The sequence below is a fragment of the Cajanus cajan genome, chromosome 6 (genome assembly GCF_000230855.2).
Source record: "Cajanus cajan strain Asha chromosome 6, NIPB_CcT2T_4, whole genome shotgun sequence".
NCBI lineage: Eukaryota > Viridiplantae > Streptophyta > Magnoliopsida > Fabales > Fabaceae > Cajanus > Cajanus cajan.
The window spans coordinates 39,610,719-39,634,616 of NC_138522.1; the positions used below are offsets into that span (position 1 = coordinate 39,610,719).

Consider the following 23,898-nt stretch of genomic DNA (forward strand, 5'->3'; position numbering starts at 1 on the left):
TGGATATGAATTGATTGAGTCATAGATACTAAAATCATTTTGTCACCTTCATTGAGAGATGAAACATTATCAGCATGTGACTCTTTTTAATAAGCAAATTAAAAAATTATTTTTTTAGTAAAAGAAGTGTTGAAACTCGGTGCATAGAAAATGTTTTATAAATCAACCAAATTCAAACCAATTGCTCATCGATCTTCCTCACAAAAGATTCAAGACCAATGATTATCCATCACCCCATTGTATTGTATGGTATATATATATATATCTCACAAAATCAGAACCAAGTTTCTTACACTAGAAAAGACCATTACATAAACTTGGATCATGAAACATCTAAATCCTTTATAGAATCAGGAAGATATATACATATATGCGTCTAGATGTTTCTTTGTTTTTGGGTTGACGATTTTAGATGATATTTTATGCTTCCATCGTTTATTTTGGCCTTTTGTTTAGTCATTTAATTCATAATTTTGTGTGGCGTGTATTGCGAAAACATAGAGTCCTTTACAAACACGCCATTGCCAAAGGGTTGGTCTAAAATATTTAAGCAACAAAGGAAAAGAAAACAAAATTTACCACAAGAAGTAGAAGAGGTAAAGAAGGAGTAAAATGATTGTGGATGATAGTGATGTGATCTGACGGTTCATGTGCTACCACGTTAGAACTGTGTCCCCAGTGTCAGACGATAATTAGGTCTACACATGAAAGGAACGAACACGTGGCAGACAACAATTGGGTCCCGCACTCAAGTGTGAAAAAAGGGTTTTTGAACAAACTGACTGAGCCCTAAAGGAAAAACTTTCTGCTTTGGACACCCTCGATGGGAACAGATTCCAAATATTGGGAAATCTATATCACAAGAGAGGAATGGGTTTGGGATCCCACAAAAGATTATATTTGCTTGGACCCACTTAAGATTTCAAATTTTGCTTCATGGACCCACATTTTGGTCCCAACTCCTACCCTTTTATTTATCTCTTGTCCCCTTTACCATTTACTATACAAACATTAATGTAATATGCATTCTATGACATTCTTGTATGTATAGTGGTCCCTCAACTATTTCCATACAGTTTTCTTGGCTAGATCTTCGATTCTTTCAATTCTAATTATCTTGTTGGATTGTGTGTTGTGTGACGTGACTTGGTTTACCCAAAGTGAACAATAAAGCCGATGAAATATTTATTTCATGTTTTTACTCTTCCTAATTTAAATTTTGGAAATTGACTTGAAACAAATTTTTGGATCAGGTCTTGGGCGATGTCAACATTGCGTCCAATTTCAGGTAAGCACACATCTATTTTGTGATATTCGGTGGGATTTCATAAAGATCTTGTTATTGTTGTTTGCGTAAATTTGGGTGCAAAGTAGCTAACAATATTAATTAGATTAGGCTATCATACTAGTAAGCGGAAAATCACATAAGAAAAAGAAGATGAAATATCACAATAATCACCTAGGTTGAAGCTATTATGTATAGGAGTTATATTGACCTGCAAATGTTGCTAGCTTGTTTATTCAAGTTAAATTTCCAACATCTTATTACTTGTAGTTTATTCCATATTTTCGTGCCCGACAAAATGAGTTTGTCATGTATAACTAGTTGATGGGCTTGAGCATGCATGTGAATATCTATATATATTTAACGTCAATAATATAATTTGATGAGCATGCAATTCTATAAACTTTTTCTTATATATATATTAAACAAATAAAAATCTCCAACAAATGGTCCTTTTCCTTTTATAACAAAATGATCCTATTTAATTAGGGGTCACATCCTACATTATTCCTGAGCGAAATGTTAGGGTAAAGTAAGGTAAGATTATCCGTTAGTTGGAGCAAAGTCTCGAAAATTATCCGATGCATGCACTTTAGATTTAATTAACACACAGTAGCAGTGTGTATATTTTACAATAGCAGGTAGAGAAGGAAGAATATTAATAATAATAGCGGTTTAATTAGTTAGGAAAGAAGGGTGGTTTAATTTTCAAAGTGATGCACATAAAAATTCAACGATGATGATGAGGGAATGGGAACAAAGATCTTGGGTGTTTTCCTTAGCAATCAAATAAAATCGAATTGAAAGGGGAAGGAGAGAGAGAAAGTTGATGTGTGGTGGTTGTACCAACGCTTTAGAGAGAATCTAGGAAGAAGATCTCACCATGAAGCACACACACAAAAACAACACCACATCCATGCCACTGTTCCACCACAGTTTTTTCTCTCATGCACCCACTTATAGCAAACAAAAAAAGCTAAGGGGATAATTACATTCCACCTCTTCTTCCTATTCTTTCTTTTCTCTCTCTCTCTTTCTCTCTCCCTGCGTCACACTGAACTCCCCTCAGTTATATTATATATATTTCAACAACATACATTAATTAACGAGAGAGTGTTCATCAGCTTATTCTCAACCTTGATATGGAGTTTGTGGATACCAGAAAACTACAGTTCCAGCCACAACTGCAACCGCAGCAGCACCAACATTTTCATGTGCTGGCAGTGGACGACAGTGTCATAGATAGGAAGCTTTTGGAGAGGCTCCTCAGAGGTTCTTCATGCAAAGGTAATAGAATCCAACTCCATATCAAGATAACTTATGGTTCAACTAATTAACTGATGATAAATTTTCTGTTGTTAATTTGGTTTATGGTTCTGTGGTTAATTATATGATTATTTTTTAAGCAGTTACCTGTGTGGACTCTGGAGACAAGGCTTTGAAATATCTTGGCCTAGTTGATGAACTTGATGATACTACTTCCTCAACCTCTTTAGAATCATCATCTTCTTCTCCTCCACCTCAACCTCTACAGCAAGAGGTAATTAATAATCTTCTTTTGCTTCTTTCCTCTTCAATGGTTTTAACTTCTAAGATAAGTGTGCTATTTATGGTACGACATTTGAGCCAGGCCATTAATACGACTTGTAGTTTATGTATATTTGGATTTTCATCGTGTTTCAAAGTATCTGCTCCAGAGAGAAATAAAGGAAGTTTCATTCTATGGACTTATTTTGTTTCCGTGCATAAAAGTTATTGTCATAAAGTAGAATTCCATCTTCATCAGCTTACATCACTCATCGTTTTCAAAACAAGCTAGGCTAGACCGGTTACTTCTAAGTGGCATCCACTTCATTATGATGCAGCAATAATTATTTCTCTTATTTAAACTCTGTATATTATATATTTTGATCCAAAACTCTATTATATTTAAATAAAAGAATTCAATTGCCAAACCGTCGTCTGCGTTTCTTCTTTTTCGGTTGTCTTGTTAATGTTATTGAACTATTGTCAAGTGATGTGTAGACACGTAATGATAATTTTTGGGAACAAGAAGGGATTTGGGAATATCTTTCTCCTAAATTACCTTCAAAATGATACATATTTAGCAATCACGAGGGGTTTTCTGGAATTGTTGGTACTGTATGTAAATAATATGGAATTCTTGAGAAATTACATAAAGGATTAGTTAATTAGGACCGTTAATCTCATAAGAGTCATAAAGTGATTTTCAGTCTTCGGTGATATTTCAACCGGATGAGTTCCTAGTCATTCAAAAAGATATTAAATATAATTTATTATAAAGTGGGGTTTAAAATATTTACGGGTTGCAGGTCTTTCTCTTTCGTCACCATTATATTCATTGAGGTTGCGCATGCATATTACATATGTATCAAAATGCACTATATATGATATATGGATCCCTACATAAGATAGCATAATTATCTGTGTTATACATAGTTGTTTATACCAATTTCATGAAGATCCGATAGCATTGTGATCTCGCAAGCATTTGACCATCATGTCATAAAAAGAAAAAAGAAAAATGATACAACTTAATGAATTGAACTTTTGTAGAAAAAGTGGAAACCTTTTTACGTACAGCTAATTGTTGTTTTGATTAATCAGCATCGCCATGCTCTTAGAATTAATCGTACCTAGTCTTGTCTTCCTCAGTTTTCTTTACGTACGTCTTTCTTTTGCAAAAGAAAAACGGGTACAAAAAGGTTTTAGCATGCACCATTCAATTTGGTTTTTGCTACCTTATTTCATTGGCCTCTAATTTTTATCACAGTAAATATATGTAGTTGTAGTGGGATGAGATATTCCAAATTAACACCAAACAGTAACGTGTACTTTGTGTTGAATTGCAGGGAATCAAAGTGAATTTGATCATGACAGACTATTGCATGCCAGGGATGAGTGGCTATGATTTGCTTAAACGAGTCAAGGTCAAACACACAACTCTTATTCCCCGACATATTCCCGAAATTCCCTCTGTCTTTTTTAGCTTACAATAGCATATGTAGTCACAGACTGAAAAAGATATGCATGCCAAACATTCCCTTCTCTTTCAATCAAGACTTGGAATATTTTTTAATAATCTCATCAGTTAATTTGTCTTTGCTTCAACACTTTTAACGAGTGAGTGATATATAGTGCCATTTTCAGTAAAAAGAAAAAGGAAAAGTTCCAGATTTCAGGATCTAATAACTTTGCTTTTACTTTTATCTTTTATAATTTATACATTTGGTTATTCTTTTTGTTTTCCTTTTTTTCTTATTTTGACATTGCTTACCGATGCAGGGATCTTCTTGGAAAGATGTCCCAGTCGTGATCATGTCATCAGAAAATGTACCTTCCAGAATCAGCATGTAAGTTTTCCTTACTTCATATTCTGGGGGGTGGTTGTTTTTCTTACCTATACATTTTAATCAGTGGTAGCTTCATTAAAGAACTTGGGAGTTTCGTAATTGAAATGCAACGTCACTTTTGTTCCATTAAATATAAAAAAGAAAGAAAATAATGCAATTGAGAACTTAATTGATAGGTGCTTAGAAGAAGGAGCAGAGGAGTTTCTATTGAAGCCTCTTCAGTTATCGGATTTGGATAAGCTTCAGCCGTACTTTCTGAAATCCCTTGACAATTCTTGTGAAAAGGAATCTGCAAACAGTTCCATAGATTCCGAGAATGATGACAATGTCGTCATCATCAACAACAATAACAATAATAGTATTAGCAAAAGGAAGGTCATGTCTCCTGAGCCTCATCACGAGAGATCAAGACCAAAAATGAAAGAGTTGGCGGTGGTGTAAAATAACAAGTGGTTGATGCATGCATACATATTATATAGTTTATGACTATGATCCTAATTATGGTTATCTCCTCTACTCTACCAGCTTAATTAATGTTACCACCACTTCGTCTTTTTGCATGTTGCATGCCAACTTAAATCAGTGTGAAACGATTAATTTTGACAAATGCAGAAGGAACATATTGCGTGGCTTTAACTCCTTTCTAATGTATAAGTGTGGATTTGCACTTTCCAGGGCCACGAAACATGCATAAGTCAGTGTTGGTGTTAATTAATACCTCTTGCTTTCAACAAACGCAATAGAAAGTAACTGAACGAATTTGCTGGCAAGAAGTAAAATCAGTTTTGGCTGCCAAATGGTGTCGGGAGCACGTAGCACATATTCTTTGCACTATTTTTCTCTGTGAGATTTGCATGTATCGTAATTTTCACGACAGGTGACTTTGAATACATTATTTTTGTGAGTCTGTGTATACAAAAATGATTGTTGTACCAGCAATCTATATATATTAGACATATGTAAGAGACAAAAACAAAAGTATATATAACAAATATAATAGAAAATAAAAAATAAATAATGTGTTAATAAAATTATAGACGAAAAGAGACATTATGTTTTTCTATATATTTAGTTAAATAAGAAAAATAATAAATAAATAAAAACATCTTGCATAATGAAAAAATCGTGAAAAAACTCATGTGTACTGTATACAGGAGTTCATTTTGTAGTTGAGGGATAAAGAAATAAAGAAGAGTGGTTACATCTTTCTGTATTACATCCTTGTAATTAATTAAGGGTATAATCATTTCAAAAAATATAAATCAAAATAGGAAATATCAGCGGTAAATTTAGGGGTTAGGATTTTAAGTTGAAAAAAGTCATGTAAATTTTAAAAGACTTTGCAAGATTTTCATGACTTTTAAGATTTTGCAGGATTCCATAAGACTTTTGATCGAGATTTTAATGGATTATGCAAGACTTTTAAGTTAAGATTTTAATGGATTCTGCGGAACTTTGTGAACTTTGCAGAATTTCATAAATTTTTGACATAGGATAAAAATTCAAGATTTTTTTTCATACATTCAAATTTAAAAAGAGTCAAAATATAAAAATAATAAAAATAATAATAATGTCTGGATAAATAATAATAATAATTTTTTGTAATATCATGTCGTTCTAAATAGAATTCACCCACATATTCATAGCTATATTAGTCCTCCAAAAATTAGTATCTTTCCGCTCTTGCTCCTGTGTTTTAATAATAGGCTCAAAATTATGATTTTCATTATCTAGTAATGTTGAAGATAAAGGTTTGTTCATCACTTCAATTAGAAATTGATCATAATGACATTCTTTACGAAGAAAGTTATGTAGTCCCATACATGCTAAAAATTATTCTAAACAACATTTCAATTTTTTTATAATTTGTGATTTAAAATATTTTATTTATAATTTTATAAATGATTAAAAAAAATAGTGGAACAGCTACCCTACTCTCTTATAACTAAATATATCCCTTCATTTTATATCGGTACTAAAGTAGAAATTTACAAACATCAATTGGGAGAAAAAAAAAATATCTAAAATTTGTTAAAAGTACAAAATAATTTTTTAAATTTTTAATTACTTTCAATTATTCACTCGTGAATAAATATTTTTAGTATTAAATTATAAGATACTCCAATGTCTTATGTTAATTTTCTTTTTTAAATTATAAAAATCCTAATTTCATAATATAAAAATTAAAAAAATAAAATTCATAGTAAAAAAAAGAAATAAAATAATTGTTGAATCATAAAAGGGGAATGATAACAATAACAAATTCAAGAAAGGGAGAGAGATCGCAGCTTTTGTGCTGAGAGGGTTCTTCCTCCAACTAAGATTCATTCTTATCTCATTCTACTTGCAGAAACCCTAACTCAAATTCATCTTTTACATATATATATTGTTCTAATAAATCTAAATTGATTACAAGGTCTTGAAGATCTATAGTTGATTATAGAGATCATGATATCAATTTTAGCTTTCACCTTTCCCTTTTCTTGATGCGTATTATAAAAAAAATTACTACTTAATAAAAGTAAAAATTTCAAGTGTTTTTTGTGTTATATAACTGAGGAACAATCTCAATTAAATAGAGCAAAATAGAGCAAGTCAATTAAAGAGAACGAAGAGAAAAATAGAACAAGTTAATGACACTATCATTTGCATATAGAAGTTTCACCAAATAGGGGAATAAAATGGGAACAGTAGTACAGTATTATATATAAGTAGTAGTGTAGTATTATTAACAAGAGAGAAAAAATGGAGAAGACACGAGCATAGAAAAAAAAAATGAAAAACTCACTTGGAAATTCTTGAAGCACTTGAAAAGTCACTTCAAACAATCCTCCAAAATCTTATGGGTTTGGATGGAATTGTTTTATGAATTTAGTATTTATAGATACCACTAAAAAGTCCATCAAAATCCCTCTAATACAACAATCCTTTAAAATCCTTATATTTTTTAATACCAATGGATTATTTTTAAGTTGTAAAAAGTCTCAAATGAATACCAATAGATTTTAATGAACTCTTTAAAAAATCTTGAAAATCCTGATTGAATACCACTGGATTGTTTTTAAGTGACATAAAATCATGATTGAATACTAATGGACTTTTTTACTCAAAACAAAGTCTTTTAAAATCTTATGAAATTCTAAACCAATACACTCCCCTTAAAATATTTTTAGTGGAGTCAAATAAATAGTTTTTTAATATTTTCATATAAAAAAATATTACAAAATTGATAATGTTATGACAAAAAGGAAAATTAATATACCTAAACTTCTACAAATTATAATCGCCCTCTACATATTTTTATAATTTGAAAATGATATATGGTTTTAACATTGTCAATATCATTAAAAAAAATATCGCATGTAATTAATATTTTCTCTTTTATTATTATTTTTTATATAATTTTTTACTTTTATTAATTAAAAATTATAGGGACAACACTTTTTTATGGGAGCAAAGAAATTAGAGTTAATCACCTATACACTGCCAGTGTAAAGTTTTTTTACATTAACAACCAATCATATCTTTTAATAGTGTCATGTTAGTTGCTTATTTAATAAAATAATAATAATAAAATAAAATAATTTAAAATATATGATTGGTTGTCAGTGTAAAAAACTTTACACTGACAGTGTATGGATGATTAATTCAAGAAATTTTACTAAACATAATTAAGGAAAAGATATAAACAAAAATGTTGTGGGGGCAATTGCTTCCATGTAAATATATGTGCTTCTATTCGACGAGAATATCTATACATTGTAATAGAATGAGGATCGACTTGAATAAAACTTTTAGAAAAATTTTAGGAAGAGAAAATGAAAAAAAAAATGAAATATGCTTTTCTATTTTGCATTACAAAATGACGTGATAACCAAATGTTAATCAAATGAATAACAAAATAAAACTATAAAATTAAATCAATTTTTTTTTCCAAAACTAATCCGATCCAATACAAAAGCACGCCATCCTTGTAGAGCCAATGATCATTTTCGGTGAATAACCTAACCCTAAACCCATCAAATAGACAATCACGAATGACAATGAGAAAGTAGGCGAGTAAATGGGTAATTATTCATTTATTCTCCTTTTCTATGCTTATTTTCTATAGTAAGTATAATCCCGTGCCTAGATAAGTATTCATGACTAATATTGGTTGAGAAAGAGGTAATAACTTAAGTATGTCTCCTAATCAAATTATGAAAGATTAAAATTTTAGTCTTAGATATAAAATATTACATAACAAAATTACTTATCAAGTCATTTATAGTTTAAATTTTGTATTAGTTATCGTTTTTATATCATGCTAATAACATAATTATCTAAAAATTTAAAAATTATGCAACAATTTAGTTTAATTTAACGTCACTGCAACTTTTTCAACAAATTAAAAATACAGTTAGAATAATATTTTAAATAACATAATTTACAATAATCATTTGACATAAATAATTAGACATAAACGGTATTTTTCTAAATCATCATTAGGTGTTCATTTACCAAAAAGAATTTAAAAACAAAAGTAATGTTTTACCTTATTTGATAGTAAGAGAAGTAAAAGATATTAAATGAAAAATATACATTTAACAAGTTTGTGGATAATTACTGTAGTTTTGAAAATTGGATTGGACCAACTGATTTAATGGATCAAATCGATAATTAGTCCGATAACCACCGAAAACAAAAATATCTCAAAATTGATGCCAACCAGTAAAAAACATGTATAATCCAAACACAAAGTACATCGTTGGTATGCATAAGTAACTATGAATGTAAATTTTTTGGCTACTACTATCATGATTATATTAGGAAAATATTACAGTTAAAAAAATGGGTTGAGTTGTGTTAGAGGTTAGCACATGGCATTGATTTTGATTTGAATTAGAGATGGATTGTTCAAAGGTTAATTTGATCATATGAATCCATTTCCAATTCACCTGAAACGATACTTATTTTGCTGCATATGGTTAAGAAAAATGGTTCTTGGATACTCTGTATTATCTTTATTTTTCAGATTCAGCTAGCATAGCAACCGATGGAACCAAGAAAATTAATATTTAAAAATTAATGAAATCAATCAAAGATCAAAGTACGATATCACACCGTATAAATTTAATATACAGAATTGTATATAAGGATCAAGATTTCTTGCACTTTCAATTTGAACTGCATGTATCCCAGCAGTTGATTTATATTTTACATAAACAATATTAAAATAATAATAATAATAATAATATATCAAGACGATTCATCATTTTTATGTATATAAATTTTAAAATATTTTTATCTCTTATATATTATAATAATTGTATAATTCTTTTTTTAGTAGATAATAATTCAGTAATTTCATTTAATTAATTTAAATAAAATTATTATTTTTTAAAAATAAATTATAACAAAATCACTTTGTAATTTTCAATAGTAATATTAATGAAAGATAAAATTCCACCCCCTACGGTTATTTTTCCAAGTGCAGGGAGTCGTATACATAGATAAGAGGTATGAAAGTAGAAAAATCAAAGGATTTGGATAATTTACATGAACCCATGAATTCAAACCTCCTTATTAGTTTCATCAGGTAAAATGTTGGTAATTGATTTTCGCGTCATATAAAATTCCATCTTGCTCTAATATAATTTTTTCCTTACCCAAGTGTCATAACGCAAAAGTGGAAAAAGTTTTTCAGACACATTATATTATCAAAGGATTTTAAAAAATATGCATGAAATCGTGAATTCAAACTTTCTAATTATCGTTGTTTTAAAAAAAAAATACAGCCGTTTTAAGAAGTCTTGGTCTATTTTTATATTTATACTTTTAGTCTTTATATTTCTGATTTAGGAAATTTTAGTTCATTGTACGTAACACAAATAGTAAAAAATAGTTTGATGATATATCTCTTAATTTTCACACAAGTAAAAAAGAATTATGACTAATATGAAAGTAAAAAAATTCACGTAAACTCTAACATGATTTAAAAAAAAATAATAATAATTATGACATGTCAAATATTGTTTCTACCCCACCATGCTTGAAAATGTATGGGCAAATTAATTCAGCTACAAATTTTTATTTGATAATGTATTTTTCTAGTAACACATGGAAATGATTAAACGCGAAATAAATAGAGAACTACAAAACAGGATTTGTGAACCACGCTTTGTTAGTGTGTATTTCATTAGATACTCTAAAAAAATAATTTTAAAACATTATCATGATTAAAATGCATATATTCAATATACCAATTAATTTAATCTCTAAATTTTATATTAAAACAGACGTCACGATATAAAAACTTATTGGCAAATTATAACTTATAAGATACTTAGAGACTAGAGACACCGGAGATTTGGTTATCTGAAAAAACATGCACTAAAATTCAATTTAACTTTAACTCGGATCCCAGCTACAAGTTTTCCGGCACTAAAATCTACCCCACCAAATAAAAACTCCGATTTTATTCCGCAAAACATACACAATAGAAAAACCGATAATACAAAAAGGAAGATAGATTGGAACTAAGATTCACTAACTTTTGATTCCGACATAAAAAGGGTTTGTATACCCCACATGTAACTGTGTGTCTATATCCCTCCAGAGGAACGAACAGCTCCTTTTTCTGCAACGGAGAAACCAAATCAAAATATGCATGGCTAATTTTAAAAGTTAATATAGCACTCTAATGAAAATGATCTTGAGACAGTTACCTTTCAAAGCTCATCTTTTCCGGTGGTTTTTTGCTCATCTTTTACTTGCTCTTGCTGAGCCTGAGCATGTTTATCCCGGTTCTTTTCGATGAATTCTATGATGTCATCCTTGGTCCTGTTGCCATCGTATTGTGATATCTTTCCACTTGCTGACCTGAAGTACACAGTTGGATAACCTTGGACATCAAAGGTGTCACTTGGGATATCGTTGGCAGTTGCATCCTGGAAAGTGACAAATGACATGCACAACAAAACTTAGCAAAATAAATAAATAATAGGAAATGTATTACTTAAATTTAAAGTCTGCACAAATACATTCTGAGCTGCTTCCATCATCGACTGAAACAAATATACTATCATTATCATAATAATAAAAGCTAAAAAAAACTAGCGTTTCTCACCAGTTTTGCAATAATAACATCAGCATCATTTTGATATGAGACAGCAACTTCGTCCAATATTGGAGCCAACTGTTTGCAATGACCACACCAGGGAGCATAAAACTCCAGCAGAACTGCAAGGTGTTTGTGTTAGCAGCTATAACGGAGTGATAGAAGCAAGTGATGACTGAAATATTCTACTGTGTATTACACAATAATGTATTTGTTATTATATATGGCAGTATATATAATCATATAATCACAATAATGGTATCAGGAGGACACGTTACTTTACACGTATAATTAATGCTGATATATACATAATCACACATGCATAAGAGTATCAGAAGGACATGTTTACAGCCCTATAAAGTAAACAAATTTTGATTTTAGTCAATTTAGAATCATTGTTGATGGACTCTGTAAAATAAGTAAATTGTGATTTTAATTCATGTAATATTTTTCTTTAATTATCATCCCTCTAAAATTAAATGTCACTATCTTTTGTTCCTAACATTTATTTTCAAGTAGATAAATAACATTTGTTTTAAGTATCTATAAAGAAAAAAAAAAGAAAAAAAAAACTAAAGGTGTCACATGCTTATAGACAGTTGTGAGTGTCACTGCCACCTAAAATTGTCACTCAACTTTCTGATAAACACAATATAGACATAAATAGTTAAGAATCACATAGTGTAGAATATGAACTAAAAACATTAATTCCAAGTTTTGAGGATGAAAAATGAAGAATTTTTTTTACATGAAACCAAAATCAAAACTAACTCATTTTTACAAGAACTAAAAACATATTTAAGTTTTTTTTTAATTATTGTTAAAGCATGGTGAAATGCCGAAATCTATCTGATACTCCATTTAATAAATCCAATTAGAAAAAATAAATAAGTATACGCATACCATTCTTCCCAGAGTTGAAAACAATGTCCTGAAGACTGTCGCCAACCACCACTTTAACAGGTTCGTTGTTGGTTTCAGGAATAGGTTCAGACTTCACGAATGGTGCAATGCTCCCGTCCTGAAATATTCAGAAAAAAAAAATTGTTAAAATTTATAATTTTCAAGACAAATAACAGCCACAATTAGATAATTTAAAATTAAAGAGTTCATTAAACTGATATATCCTAACCACTACAAATAAGTAACAAATTAAGCTAGGCAAAGCAATAAGCTACCAAGAGAAATAAGAATAACCTTGTATGCCTTCAACCAAGTTGAAATGTGATCAGCTTCCAAATTGGGTTTAAAAAATTTCTTCCCGTCATTATGTTGTATGATAATTAGAGGTACTTGGTCTTCCTTCAGTCCAAAATACTGCCAAGCCATACGCAATGTCAAATATTTTTACATATTTTGATGAAGAATAGCTACAGTAAGTTACATATTTTGATACAAACCTGAAAAGCACCTTGACTAGACTCAACATCTCCCACAAGAAAGCTTACACCCTGTTGTTTAAATTGCTCAGCAGCTTCACGGTATTTTGATTTGAAAGATTCAGCACTTTCAGCAGTGAAGTTGATGAACAACATTGCCTACCAAAATCAAAACTTTAATTTAGGTTCCTTGAACACAGGATAAAATGGAGAGATAACCAAATGTGAACTATGATGTTTAATAAGGAAGAGGATTGGAACATTAGTAAAAAAAACATTAGTCGGGTAAAGCATGAAGGAATAAAGGTCAAAACAGAGAAAACATTCTGTGGAATGGTCAAGGAAGAAGGCTTTCAAATCTTATATTTTTGAAGCAAAAAAAAATGCATTAGAAAACGCAGGAGAAATCACAATTTACACAAAAAAAAAAGGGGGCAAAAATGAGCTTTTCAAGTCTGTCATGGTAGCACCACTATAGCACACAAAAAGCCACTAGCAGCCACAATGGCTTCAATTGAAAACCACTATTTGAATCCATGGTCTGCTAGTCCGCTACAGCTCTTATTGACAACATGGCAAGTTTAACAAATACAAAACACAACTGCAATATCATGATTAGTAATGAATTCTCCAGTTTAATATTGAGTGAACAAAATTGACTCAGATAGTTTATTACCTTTGCATTGGGACTGTTGAAGAATTTGACAACAAAAGGGTGATTGCTCGGATCATTGTTAAAGACAGTAACAACAGGGATACTAGATTCTTCAACAAATTTCTCTAGAGCTTCCCCATGGAAATCCTACAGGCAAAAAACAGTTTTGTTCACAACCAAAATAAGATAAAAAATACAAAATAAGATTGCATATTCAATCCTCCGCAGAAATCAATACTACCTTGAAGTCAACAAAAAGTTCATCGAATGGCTTGAACAACCTAACAACGGGACCCTCAACTGATGATTCTCCTTTTGGAAGGTGCTTGGCATTCAGAGTGTGACCAAAGTCATAATCAGAACGCAACTTCTCGGCTAAGGCAGAGAAGTTATCAAACTCCTCCCCGGAAAATTTTGGGAAAACTCCAACCTGAAAACATAGGAAAATATTATTATAGGCAAACTCGACTTAAAATAAAGCAACAGTGAAACCATCAGTCACTTACAATAGCAACTTTATTTTCACCAATAAATGCAGTAGCTTCATCAGCAGATTTAATTTCAGTTGAAGCAGGACCACTTTGTTTCTTCAAATAGTCAATGATGCCTTCTGCTTCGCGAGGACCTTTGTATTCTTGAACATTCTTTCCCCCATTTCTGAAAATCTTAATTGTAGGGTATCCCCTGACATCATATTCAGATGCAACCTCTTTGTTCTTCTCTTCATTGGCATCAATTTTAGCCAAAACAACGGGTGGATCGTGACTACTCAAAATTGAAGCAGCCTTTTCATACTGCAGAAACAGATATTTCAGAAAATCAGCATTCGCATAATCCTATCCGTAAACTTTAAAAATAAAAATAAAAAACCAAAATCAAAATATAGGTAAACAAAATTACCTCGGGAGCAAGCTTCTTACAGTGGCCACACCTAGAAAGAAAAAACAAAACCCATATGAAAACCGCAATGCACTAAAATCGATAACAATCAATCTCTAAGAAATCGATTTAGACCTAAACGAAATGCAGCAAAATTATCAGATAGAACGAAAATTTAGACCAAATGATTCAAAATGCAAATCCAAGACCAACAGTTGAAACGAATACACAAAACGAATAAAACATTAACAAAATCAGAGTAAAATCTGGACATGCAGAAAATTCAAAACAGGAAATTGACAGAACTAAAAGATCTACGCAAATGGAACAGATCAGGAAAAGTAAACATAAAAAATAAAAAATAAAAAAAATGAAAGAATCGAAACGTACCACGGTGCGTAGAACTCGACAACGATGAAATCGTGCTTGCTGACAGTGTCGTGGAAGTTGGAGTGATCCAATGTGAGAACGAACTCTTTGGCATCGGAGTCCTCGGCAGAGATCTGAGACGCGAGGAGAGAGAGCGCGAAGAGAAAGAAGAAGCAAATCGAAACCCTACACGCCATGGTTGCTCTGTAGAAGCTTTGAAGATAGTTGGGATTCGGTGACATTCACGGGAAGGGGTTTTTGTAGGAGTAGAAAGTATAAACATAACCCCCATGACACGTGCGTTTTTTTGTATCTAAGATATTTTCGACTTTCGATACTGCTCCAATACGTATACGTATAAGTATATGACGAATCTACTGCTTCCACGTAGGCACTCTCTCTTACGTGGCGGAATTTCATTCGACAATTCTTGTCACACCAAGGATTTTTGCTTTTTATTTTGGGGTTTAGCATTTTCTTTTCTTTTCTAGTACCTGGTAAAAGGGTAAAACGGGCTTCCACATTGAATATATGCAGTATGCAGAGGAGTTTTAGAATAAGAATGTAATTAAGCAAGGAAAAATTTGTTGTTTTTAGGGTTCCATCACGTGTGGGTGAGGTGTATGGTAAACATTTGTGGCTGTTTGGTTGAACCAATGAGATGGGTTTGATTATTTAAGAAAATAATTTATTTATTTATTGCCATTAATAACATCGTTTGACCTTGTTTGCCTAGTTAGTGAGTTTGTCTGTTATCTGCATTTAATACAGGGATTAAATGGTTGAAGAGTCAAAAGTTAGGCAAAAGAAAGAAATGTTGAAAATTGGAAAAGATTTAAAGAATCGATGAATACATGAAACGATTTTGAGAGTTCTTTATTAAAAAATATACTCTCGATTTTTTTTATTTATTGATTTTTTAAGTAAAATTTTACTTTTAATTATTTATCATTTTCAAATTTAAAAATAATATCAATTATTCTATTATCAATTATATCATTATATCACTTAATTTTTAATTAATTTACATATAGAAATGAGAATAGAGATCTATGGTTGATCCTATTAAATAAAAAAGATCAAGTTTAGTTAAATTTTTATAAAAACGTTTATTAGATTTGATAGACTAATATATTTATCTATATAATACAATCAAAATAATATATATATATATATATATATATATATATATATATCATTAACAATATAATTAATAAATAAATTTATAATACAAAAATTAAATTATTAATATTTTTTAAATTTTATTAACTTAATTAAACATTTCACATTTTTTATTCATATTAGATTAATAAATAAAAAGTGGAACAATCACATTTTTGTTAGTTTTTTTTCTTTATTTTTTATGGTTGTTTATTTACAATATTTTTAAATGAGATATAAAACGTATTTTAATTTTTTATAAAATTATTATTTTTTGTTATGCTTATTGTTAGTATATATGAGAGTGTTGTCTTTCCTACGCAATTTTTTTTATTTTAAATTCTAAATTTTATTAATAATAATAAAATTAATTATTTTTTATCATGATAATTAAAAAAGACTTCTACACGTATTTAAAAATAAATTTTTTAGCTTATTTAAAATTAAATTTATTAATCTATTTAATATTTTAAGGTAAAAATAAGTTTGTTAATATATTAATAAATGAAATAAGATTTTTAAAAAGGTCAATTTAGAAAAAAGTTTATGATAAATAATAAATCAAATTTAGACTTTAATTTTATAAAGTAGATTCAACTTGTGTTTAGTTTGATTTAGCTTGACCTAGTCTATTCTTATCCCACATAACAACTAATATACATTTATTATGCCAATGAAATAGAGTATAATAAAAATTTCTATAAAAAATAGGAACTTTTATTAAATGAGTTAATCACCTATATACAATCAGTGTAAATTTTTTTGCAATCAATCAGAACCGTTAATAGTGTCTTTTTATCTGCTCATTTAATTAAATTAAAATAATAAAAAAAGGTACTATTCATGGCTCTGATTGACTGTCAGTGTAAAAAACTTTACATTGCAGTGTATAGGTGATTAACTCTTATTAAAATACTTTATTTGTGTAAAATAATTTTAAACAAATATTATAAAAAGAAACAAGGTAATACTCTTTACTTGTAGTGAAAAACTTGTCTAATTTTGTATTCAAATAGACTCTTATATTATGTTTCAAACTTTGTATCCAAATAAATTCTTATATTATGTATAAAAAAAATAGACTTTTATACTCCTTCTATTCTTATTTATAAGAAGAAAAAAAAAAACTCACTTGTAATTAAGAAAATCAATTGACTACATTAAATTTTATTACTTTTACAATATTTTTCTTAAATTTCTCTAATTAATTATATTAAACGCTATTCATTAAAATTTAATTCTTTATGTATTTTCTTATGCAAAAATAAATTTAAATTAATAAGTATATTGTAATTAACGATTTAAATTTATAATTAAAAATTGAAAAGAAAAACTAAATACTCAATATATATGATATTAGCATAAGACGCATAATTCATAAAGTGTGAAAACTCCATCGTTTGGCTCCAGAAAATACTCTTATAAAAATTACTGATTTAAATTTATAAAGGCTAAATTATAATAATTAATAAATTCAAAGTTTCTTTATCTTTGACATGATTTTATTTAATCTTTAAAATACATCCATTTTTATACTCATTTTTAAAATTTTCTTTAAAATATTAATAAACATACGAAAGATACTATTTAAAGACTAACAAATTAAAAAGGACGAGTTATTCACGACTAATATTAACCAACTCGCAATTATTCTAAACGAATAACATCAAGGTTACATTAGAATCAACTTATGAATTAAAAATGAGTTAAGACTTGAAGAGTTATAGTTAAGTTTAAGATTTAAAAATGAGTTAAGACGTAAGAATGATAGTTAAAGTAGTATAGATGTGATGTTATGTGCGAACTTTCTATTTTAATTTATATAGATAAAAAAAAATAGTCTTTGTAATTATATGCATATAAAATAAATTAGAAAGGATGAGTTTTACAGAGAAAACAAAATTATATAATTATAGGATGAGTTTCACGAGTAGTATAGAAATATCAAACTTCTTGATGTACGCCAAAAAAAAAATAAAATTAAAGACCCATTAATGACAATGTTGTTAAAAAATAAATTTATGTTTCAAGCTGAAATAATAAAATGCAATTTATTCTTTTAATTATATATTTTTATTGTTAATTAAAATTTATTAAGATCAATGAAACAATATTAATCTTAGTTTTTAGTGTAATGGGGGTATTTTTAATTGAGAGGTGAGTTTTAGTTTCAATAAATTTTAATCAATAATTAAAAAATGTTAAAAAGTAGTTTAAAAAAATTATATGAATTGAATTTAGATTTCTTTACATCTACCCCAAATCTCAATTATTAGACCAATTATTGTAGTTAGAAAGAGAGTTGTTAGCATTCTTCATGAATTGTTTATAAATATTTAATTTTTTTTAAAATATATATTATATTTAATAAATATACTTTGTTTGATAATCGTAGTATTCAAATATTTAATTATATAGTTTAATTTAAATTTATACTATACTTAATTTTACTTATAATATTTATTAAATATAATATAAAATTAAGTTAAATAATATTATTGGAAAATAAATTTTAATAAATGTATTTATCAATATATTAATGTAACATCCTGATTTTTTATAATAAAATAAATTATCTTTGATAGAAAAATTATATTATAGATTTCATTATTAATTAATTAAGTTTATAATATAAATAATACTTTTATTAATTAAATAACATCACAAGGGAAGTGGTAGATTAGAGAGTATAGGGTTGGACTTTGACTCAATTCGAAGACTTATTAAAATGAAATAAAATAAAGGAAGGTTATGTTATTACACATCTTCTGAAACTTAGAGAGCTCATAAGAGGGAACTTAGACAAGATCACTAGAGGAGGCATGATATAGCGGTTGGAGTTATAGGGAGTATATTATTCTGCAAGATCGTCACTTTGAGTAGGAGGAGTGAGATTGTCGATTCCTTTGAACGTATATGAGAGATAAGGATAGAGAGATGATCTTTAAGTCTCGTAGGTTGCTGAATTTAATCTGTGTTAATGCTTATGAACGGATTAGTCATTGATTTCATTTATATTATATGAATTCGAGAATTTTGATGGATTGAATGAGTGATATGATTCGATAATATATATATATATTATTGCTATTTGAGTGTGGATAAATTAATTGACCAATTGGATGAAGAATTAAAGCAATTGATGTGTATCTATGAATGTGAGGGGGAGGAATTGTACAAATCGCGAGTCTACAAAGTGCAAATTATGCAATCGTGTCGGGCGTAAAGATGGTCATGTTGGGTGCGAGGCTAACAAAGAGGTCCCAAACCTCTCAGCGTTGGGCGTGAGATGCTACACTTAGCACCATTTGACATTGATTTTTATGAGCATAGTGATATCGAACAAGATTGAGATTGAGAGGTCTTAGACCTTGCCACACCGAGATTGGATGATCCCACATTAGGCATGAGTTTAGTAGAGAGGCCCTGACCTCTGTACGTCAGGCAAGAATTGAATCTCGTTGGGTGCCACACCTTTGTTCCTTTTAAAATACTTTATGTTATTGATTAACTACAAAATGAAGGATCATGAGCAGGGACTAAGATTGAATACTGATAGAAAGAATTAATGAATAATGATGCAGAAATTAATATAATTTGTTATACTACCTATGATGATGTATGAAGAATTACATTGAAATACTATTGTCGCCACCCGCCGAAACGGACCTTGGCAATCGCGACGATGGTTGGACTCGTTTTTATGTTCGAAAAGTGGTGGATTGTTAGAACGACTTATTCTCAAACTGAGACCTTGTCGAGCTAACAATTTTATTAAATGATTCACCAATCCATGTTAATCCCAAGCGGGACCCTCCATGGATTAGTGGTTTTCGCAAAGTAGGGTTCTTGGAGTCGCCACCAATGTTTTACTCAAAACATTGGAAAAAGGGATAAGGCTATTGATTTCATAAATCAACTTTGGCCATTACAACCAGAGTCGGGTAAGGGAGTCGGTTACGTGCGGGGAAGGTGTTAGCACCCCACAACGCCCCTTTCGGGTTCCCTATGATGGATTATTTCATAAATAACAGTGTAAAATTACTAAATTACCCCTATTTATTATAAACGGCTATGAATAAGATATCTACATGATGAATAAATTAAACATGCAATGCAACAATCAGAAAGCAGTAAAAGGAAGGATTTTGAAGAAGAAATCTTTGAAGCGTGCTTTTATATATTCAAATGTTAGGAGGCTTTTTGGCGCTCCCTCCCACTACACGCTCGCTCGCTCCTTCCCTAAAAATTAATCTTTACTATGGAAATCAAAAAGATTTCCCTTCGACTAGTTCGAATTCTCAAGCTAAATGCTCAGAACTCAAGAACTTCGTCGGATCGGCTCTCGGAGAGATTCCTAGGGCAGAACACTGCTCAAAAACCCCAGAATACTCAAGGAGAGAGTCCAAGAAGTGTGAAAAAGTGTCAAATGACGTCCAAATGACGTCTTATTTATAGGGGTGAGGCGCAGTACGGCCCCTGGTGTCAATACGGCCCGTATTGAAGTTTTGAACTTCAATACGGCCGTATTGAGGTTCAAAAACATCAATACGGCCGTATTGGTTTCAGTACGGCCGTATTGCAGTTCAAAAATGCAATACGGGCCGTACTGAGCTCCAAAGAGGCCGTATTGAGCTCCACTCCTCTCACTTTCTTATTTTTAGCTACTCTAAGACCTCTAAACCTACAGATAGTCATCCTATGGTCTTCTGGGAGTCCTTCTGGCTGACTTTCCATTGATCTTTGATAGTCTTCGAGTCTTATTTCCGACCCGGACAATTTTAGGGGTCTACAGCTGCCCCCCCCTTTACTTAGTCAAGCGGCTTTTTAGTGTACCGGTTGACAAGTAAAGGAGTTGACCCAATTGTCCGGGGAAAAGGCCATCCTTCCGACTTGTAGTGTCTTCCGGTGGAAAATTGCTGAGTAGCCTCTCCAGGTTGAGTACCGCCTCTCCAGGCTTTGCTTCACTCGTCGCCCGAGTCGGAAGCTGCATACCTCCGTGCTTTTGGTCACTTCGGTAGCGTGAGTACCGCCTCTCCAGGCTCAACTTCACTCGACGCCCGAGCTGGAAGTTGTATACCTCCGTGTTTTTGAACACTTTGGCAATGTGAGTACCGCCTCTCCAGGCCTTGCTTCACTCGCCGCCCGAGCTGGAAGCTGCATACCTCCGTGCTTCTGAACACTTTGGTAGCGTGAGTACCGCCTCTCCAGGCTTAGCTTCGCTTGCCGCCCAAGCTGGAAGCTGTGAGTACCGCCTCTCCAGGCTCAACTTCACTCGACGCCCGAGCTGGAAGTTGTGAGTACCGCCTCTCCAGGCTTTGCTTCGCTCGCCGCCAGAGCCGGAAGCTGCATACCTCCGTGTTCTTGACAACCTCGGGGTAGCTGAGTACCGCCTCTCCAGGCTTAGCTTCGCTTGCCGCCCAAGCTGGAAGCTGTGAGTACCGCCTCTCCAGGCTCAACTTCACTCGACGCCCGAGCTGGAACTTGTGAGTACCGCCTCTCCAGGCTTTGCTTCGCTCGCCGCCCGAGCCGGAAGCTGCATACCTCCGTGTTCTTGACAACCTCGGGGTAGCTGAGTACCGCCTCTCCAGGCTATACCAGCGTGTTCTTGACGACACTGGCAGTTGCATACCTCCGTGTTCTTGACAACCTCGGGGTAGCTGAGTACCGCCTCTCCAGGCTCTGCTTTGGTGTTTCTGACAACCTAGGCAGTTGAGTTTGCCCTCTCCAGGGTCTGCGGTTTACCCTCCCCAGGGTCTGCCTCCGTGTTCTTGACGACGTTGGCAATGTGAGTTTGCCCTCTCCAGGGATCTGTGATGGTTTTGTCTCCACAGTCCACGATGCTGCTTCGACGATTTGTTTTTGATTTTGGTGCCGCTGAGGGCTGGATAACGCAGGGATCCGTCTAGGGGATGTGCAGTTACTCATAGGTTTTTGTGTCCCAATTTTGCATTGCGTAATTGGTGCCCATTGAGGAATTTCTGTTTCCTTGGGGTGTAGACACGAAGATGCTCTTTCTGAGATGAGCGGTGCCTTATGATTGGCTGACGTCTTTTCGACGTTGGTGGAGTATCCCGATTATCCTTATTCAGGTGACTCTTTTTGTTTTTCTGGTTTTGTTGCCTCTGTGTAGGCTATTATCCGCTGGGGGATTTTGTCATTGATTGTGATTAGCCTCTTCTGTTAGGCGGATCATCTTGACGCTTGATGTTTGGCTGAAAGCCGATTTCCACTTGGGGAATGATTATTGATTTTTTTTTATTTTCTCTTTTTGAAGGAGTGCCTCTGAGTAGGCGAATGATCTTGATGTTCGGTGTTCGGATGAGTGCCGGATTCCGCTTGGGGAATGGTTATTGATCTTTTTGATTTTTCTCTTTTTTGAAGGGGTGCCTCTGAGTAGGCGAATGATCTTGATGTTCGGTGTTCGGCTGAGTGCCGGATTCCGCTTGGGGAATGGTTATTGATGTTTTTGATTTTTTTTTGCTTTTTGAAACGGTGCCTCTGAGTAGGCGAATGGGGATTGAAGATCTTATGTATCCCAGAGTATTATTTAGAAAGCCTCTTCAAGCTTAGCTTCACTCGTCGCTCGAGTTGGAAAGTTATTCTCCACTGAGGAAGTATGAGTCCTTTCGACTTGGATATTCTGTTTGGATGATCAAGCCTTCCTTGGGGAATCTTGCTGATCTTGGTTTGATAGCTCTCACTGGGGAATTTGGCCCGTGAGTGGAAGCTGAGATATCTCTGGGGACTATTATTTCGGTAAGCCTCTCCAGGCTCAATTATTTTGATGAGGGAGTATTATTTCGGCAAGCCTCTCCAGGCTCAATTATTCTGAGAGAGTATTATTTCGGCAAGCCTCTCCAGGCTCAGTTATTCTGTACGTTTTTTGTTCAGCCCAAGAGTGCAAGCGGAAATGTCTCTTGGGGAGTATTATTTCGGCAAGCCTCTCCAGGCTCAGTTATTCTGTACGAGTATTATTTCGGCAAGCCTCTCCAGGCTCAGTTATTCTGTATGATGTGATTGATTTTCTGAATTTTTGCCTTTTTTGACGTTTTTTGACTTTTTCTGTATTTTATTGCTTTTTCTGTCGATTTGCGGCTTTTTCTGTTGACCGTTGCCATACACAAGCAATTTTTCCTATTTTTCTATTTTATGCAATTGCCTCATGAAGAGGTCTTTGAAAATTTCTTTGTGGCTAATACGGCCATATCCATTTCAGTACGCCCGTATTGAGTTGAAAATTTGTTCATAACCCTATTTTTAGTACGGGTGTACTGAACATGATACGGGCGCATTTGTTTTTTCTGAAGTTTGATTTTTTTTTTTTTTGAATAAACAGAGAATAAGTGATCTTCCAGTACACCTATCATCTGTATGCATGTATGCGGTATGATGCACCTAATTCTATTTGATTCATTTTTCAAAAGAATTAACTGATGCGTTTCTCTGTTTGAATTTTGCCATTCCTCCAGACGGGCTGTGCGCTGCCGATTTTTGTAACCGAGGAATGATGCGCGTTATATTTGAGATGGGTGTCATCAACCAAGTGATCCTTCCCTTCCTTTAGAAGACATGTCAACCCTCCTATTGACCACTATATCTCCATGTTTCCACTAGATTATTCTAAAATCGTTTGGGACAAGAGAGAAAAGAAAGGAAAGATATTTTTGTTCTGAAGTTTGTGTTTTAGAGGGGAT

At 32.0% G+C, this 23,898-nt stretch overlaps 2 protein-coding genes across 2 annotated transcripts; one reads left to right on the top strand and one right to left on the bottom strand.

Moving 5' to 3' along the window:
- The first annotated feature begins 1,840 nt into the window (after positions 1-1,840).
- LOC109808580 (two-component response regulator ARR17) lies at positions 1,841-5,418 on the top strand. Its single transcript, XM_020371632.3, has 5 exons — positions 1,841-2,572; positions 2,695-2,825; positions 4,159-4,236; positions 4,592-4,659; positions 4,836-5,418. The coding sequence occupies exons 1-5, from the start codon at positions 2,428-2,430 to the stop codon at positions 5,098-5,100; spliced, it is 687 nt and encodes a 228-aa protein (XP_020227221.1). The 5' UTR covers positions 1,841-2,427; the 3' UTR covers positions 5,101-5,418.
- A 5,948-nt stretch (positions 5,419-11,366) lies between these two features.
- On the bottom strand, positions 11,367-15,299 carry LOC109808969 (protein disulfide-isomerase). The gene is made up of 10 exons (XM_020372172.2): positions 15,062-15,299; positions 14,693-14,723; positions 14,299-14,586; positions 14,034-14,222; positions 13,814-13,939; positions 13,159-13,296; positions 12,956-13,075; positions 12,662-12,779; positions 11,768-11,880; positions 11,367-11,588 (listed from the first exon to the last, which is right to left on the bottom strand). The coding sequence occupies exons 1-10, from the start codon at positions 15,280-15,282 to the stop codon at positions 11,370-11,372; spliced, it is 1,563 nt and encodes a 520-aa protein (XP_020227761.1). The 5' UTR covers positions 15,283-15,299; the 3' UTR covers positions 11,367-11,369.
- Between the last annotated feature and the right edge of the window lie 8,599 nt (positions 15,300-23,898).

Coding starts and splice junctions, on each gene's coding strand:
- LOC109808969 (XM_020372172.2), bottom strand. CDS start 15,282: ATGTCACCGAATCCCAACTATCTTCAAAGCTTCTACAGAGCAACCATG. Junction 14,724..15,061: donor GTCGAGTTCTACGCACCGTG/GTACGTTTCGAT, acceptor TTTTCTTTCTAG/GTGTGGCCACTGTAAGAAGC. Junction 14,587..14,692: donor GTAAGAAGCTTGCTCCCGAG/GTAATTTTGTTT, acceptor CTGTTTCTGCAG/TATGAAAAGGCTGCTTCAAT.
- LOC109808580 (XM_020371632.3), top strand. CDS start 2,428: ATGGAGTTTGTGGATACCAGAAAACTACAGTTCCAGCCACAACTGCAA. Junction 4,237..4,591: donor ATTTGCTTAAACGAGTCAAG/GTCAAACACACA, acceptor TTACCGATGCAG/GGATCTTCTTGGAAAGATGT. Junction 4,660..4,835: donor GTACCTTCCAGAATCAGCAT/GTAAGTTTTCCT, acceptor CTTAATTGATAG/GTGCTTAGAAGAAGGAGCAG.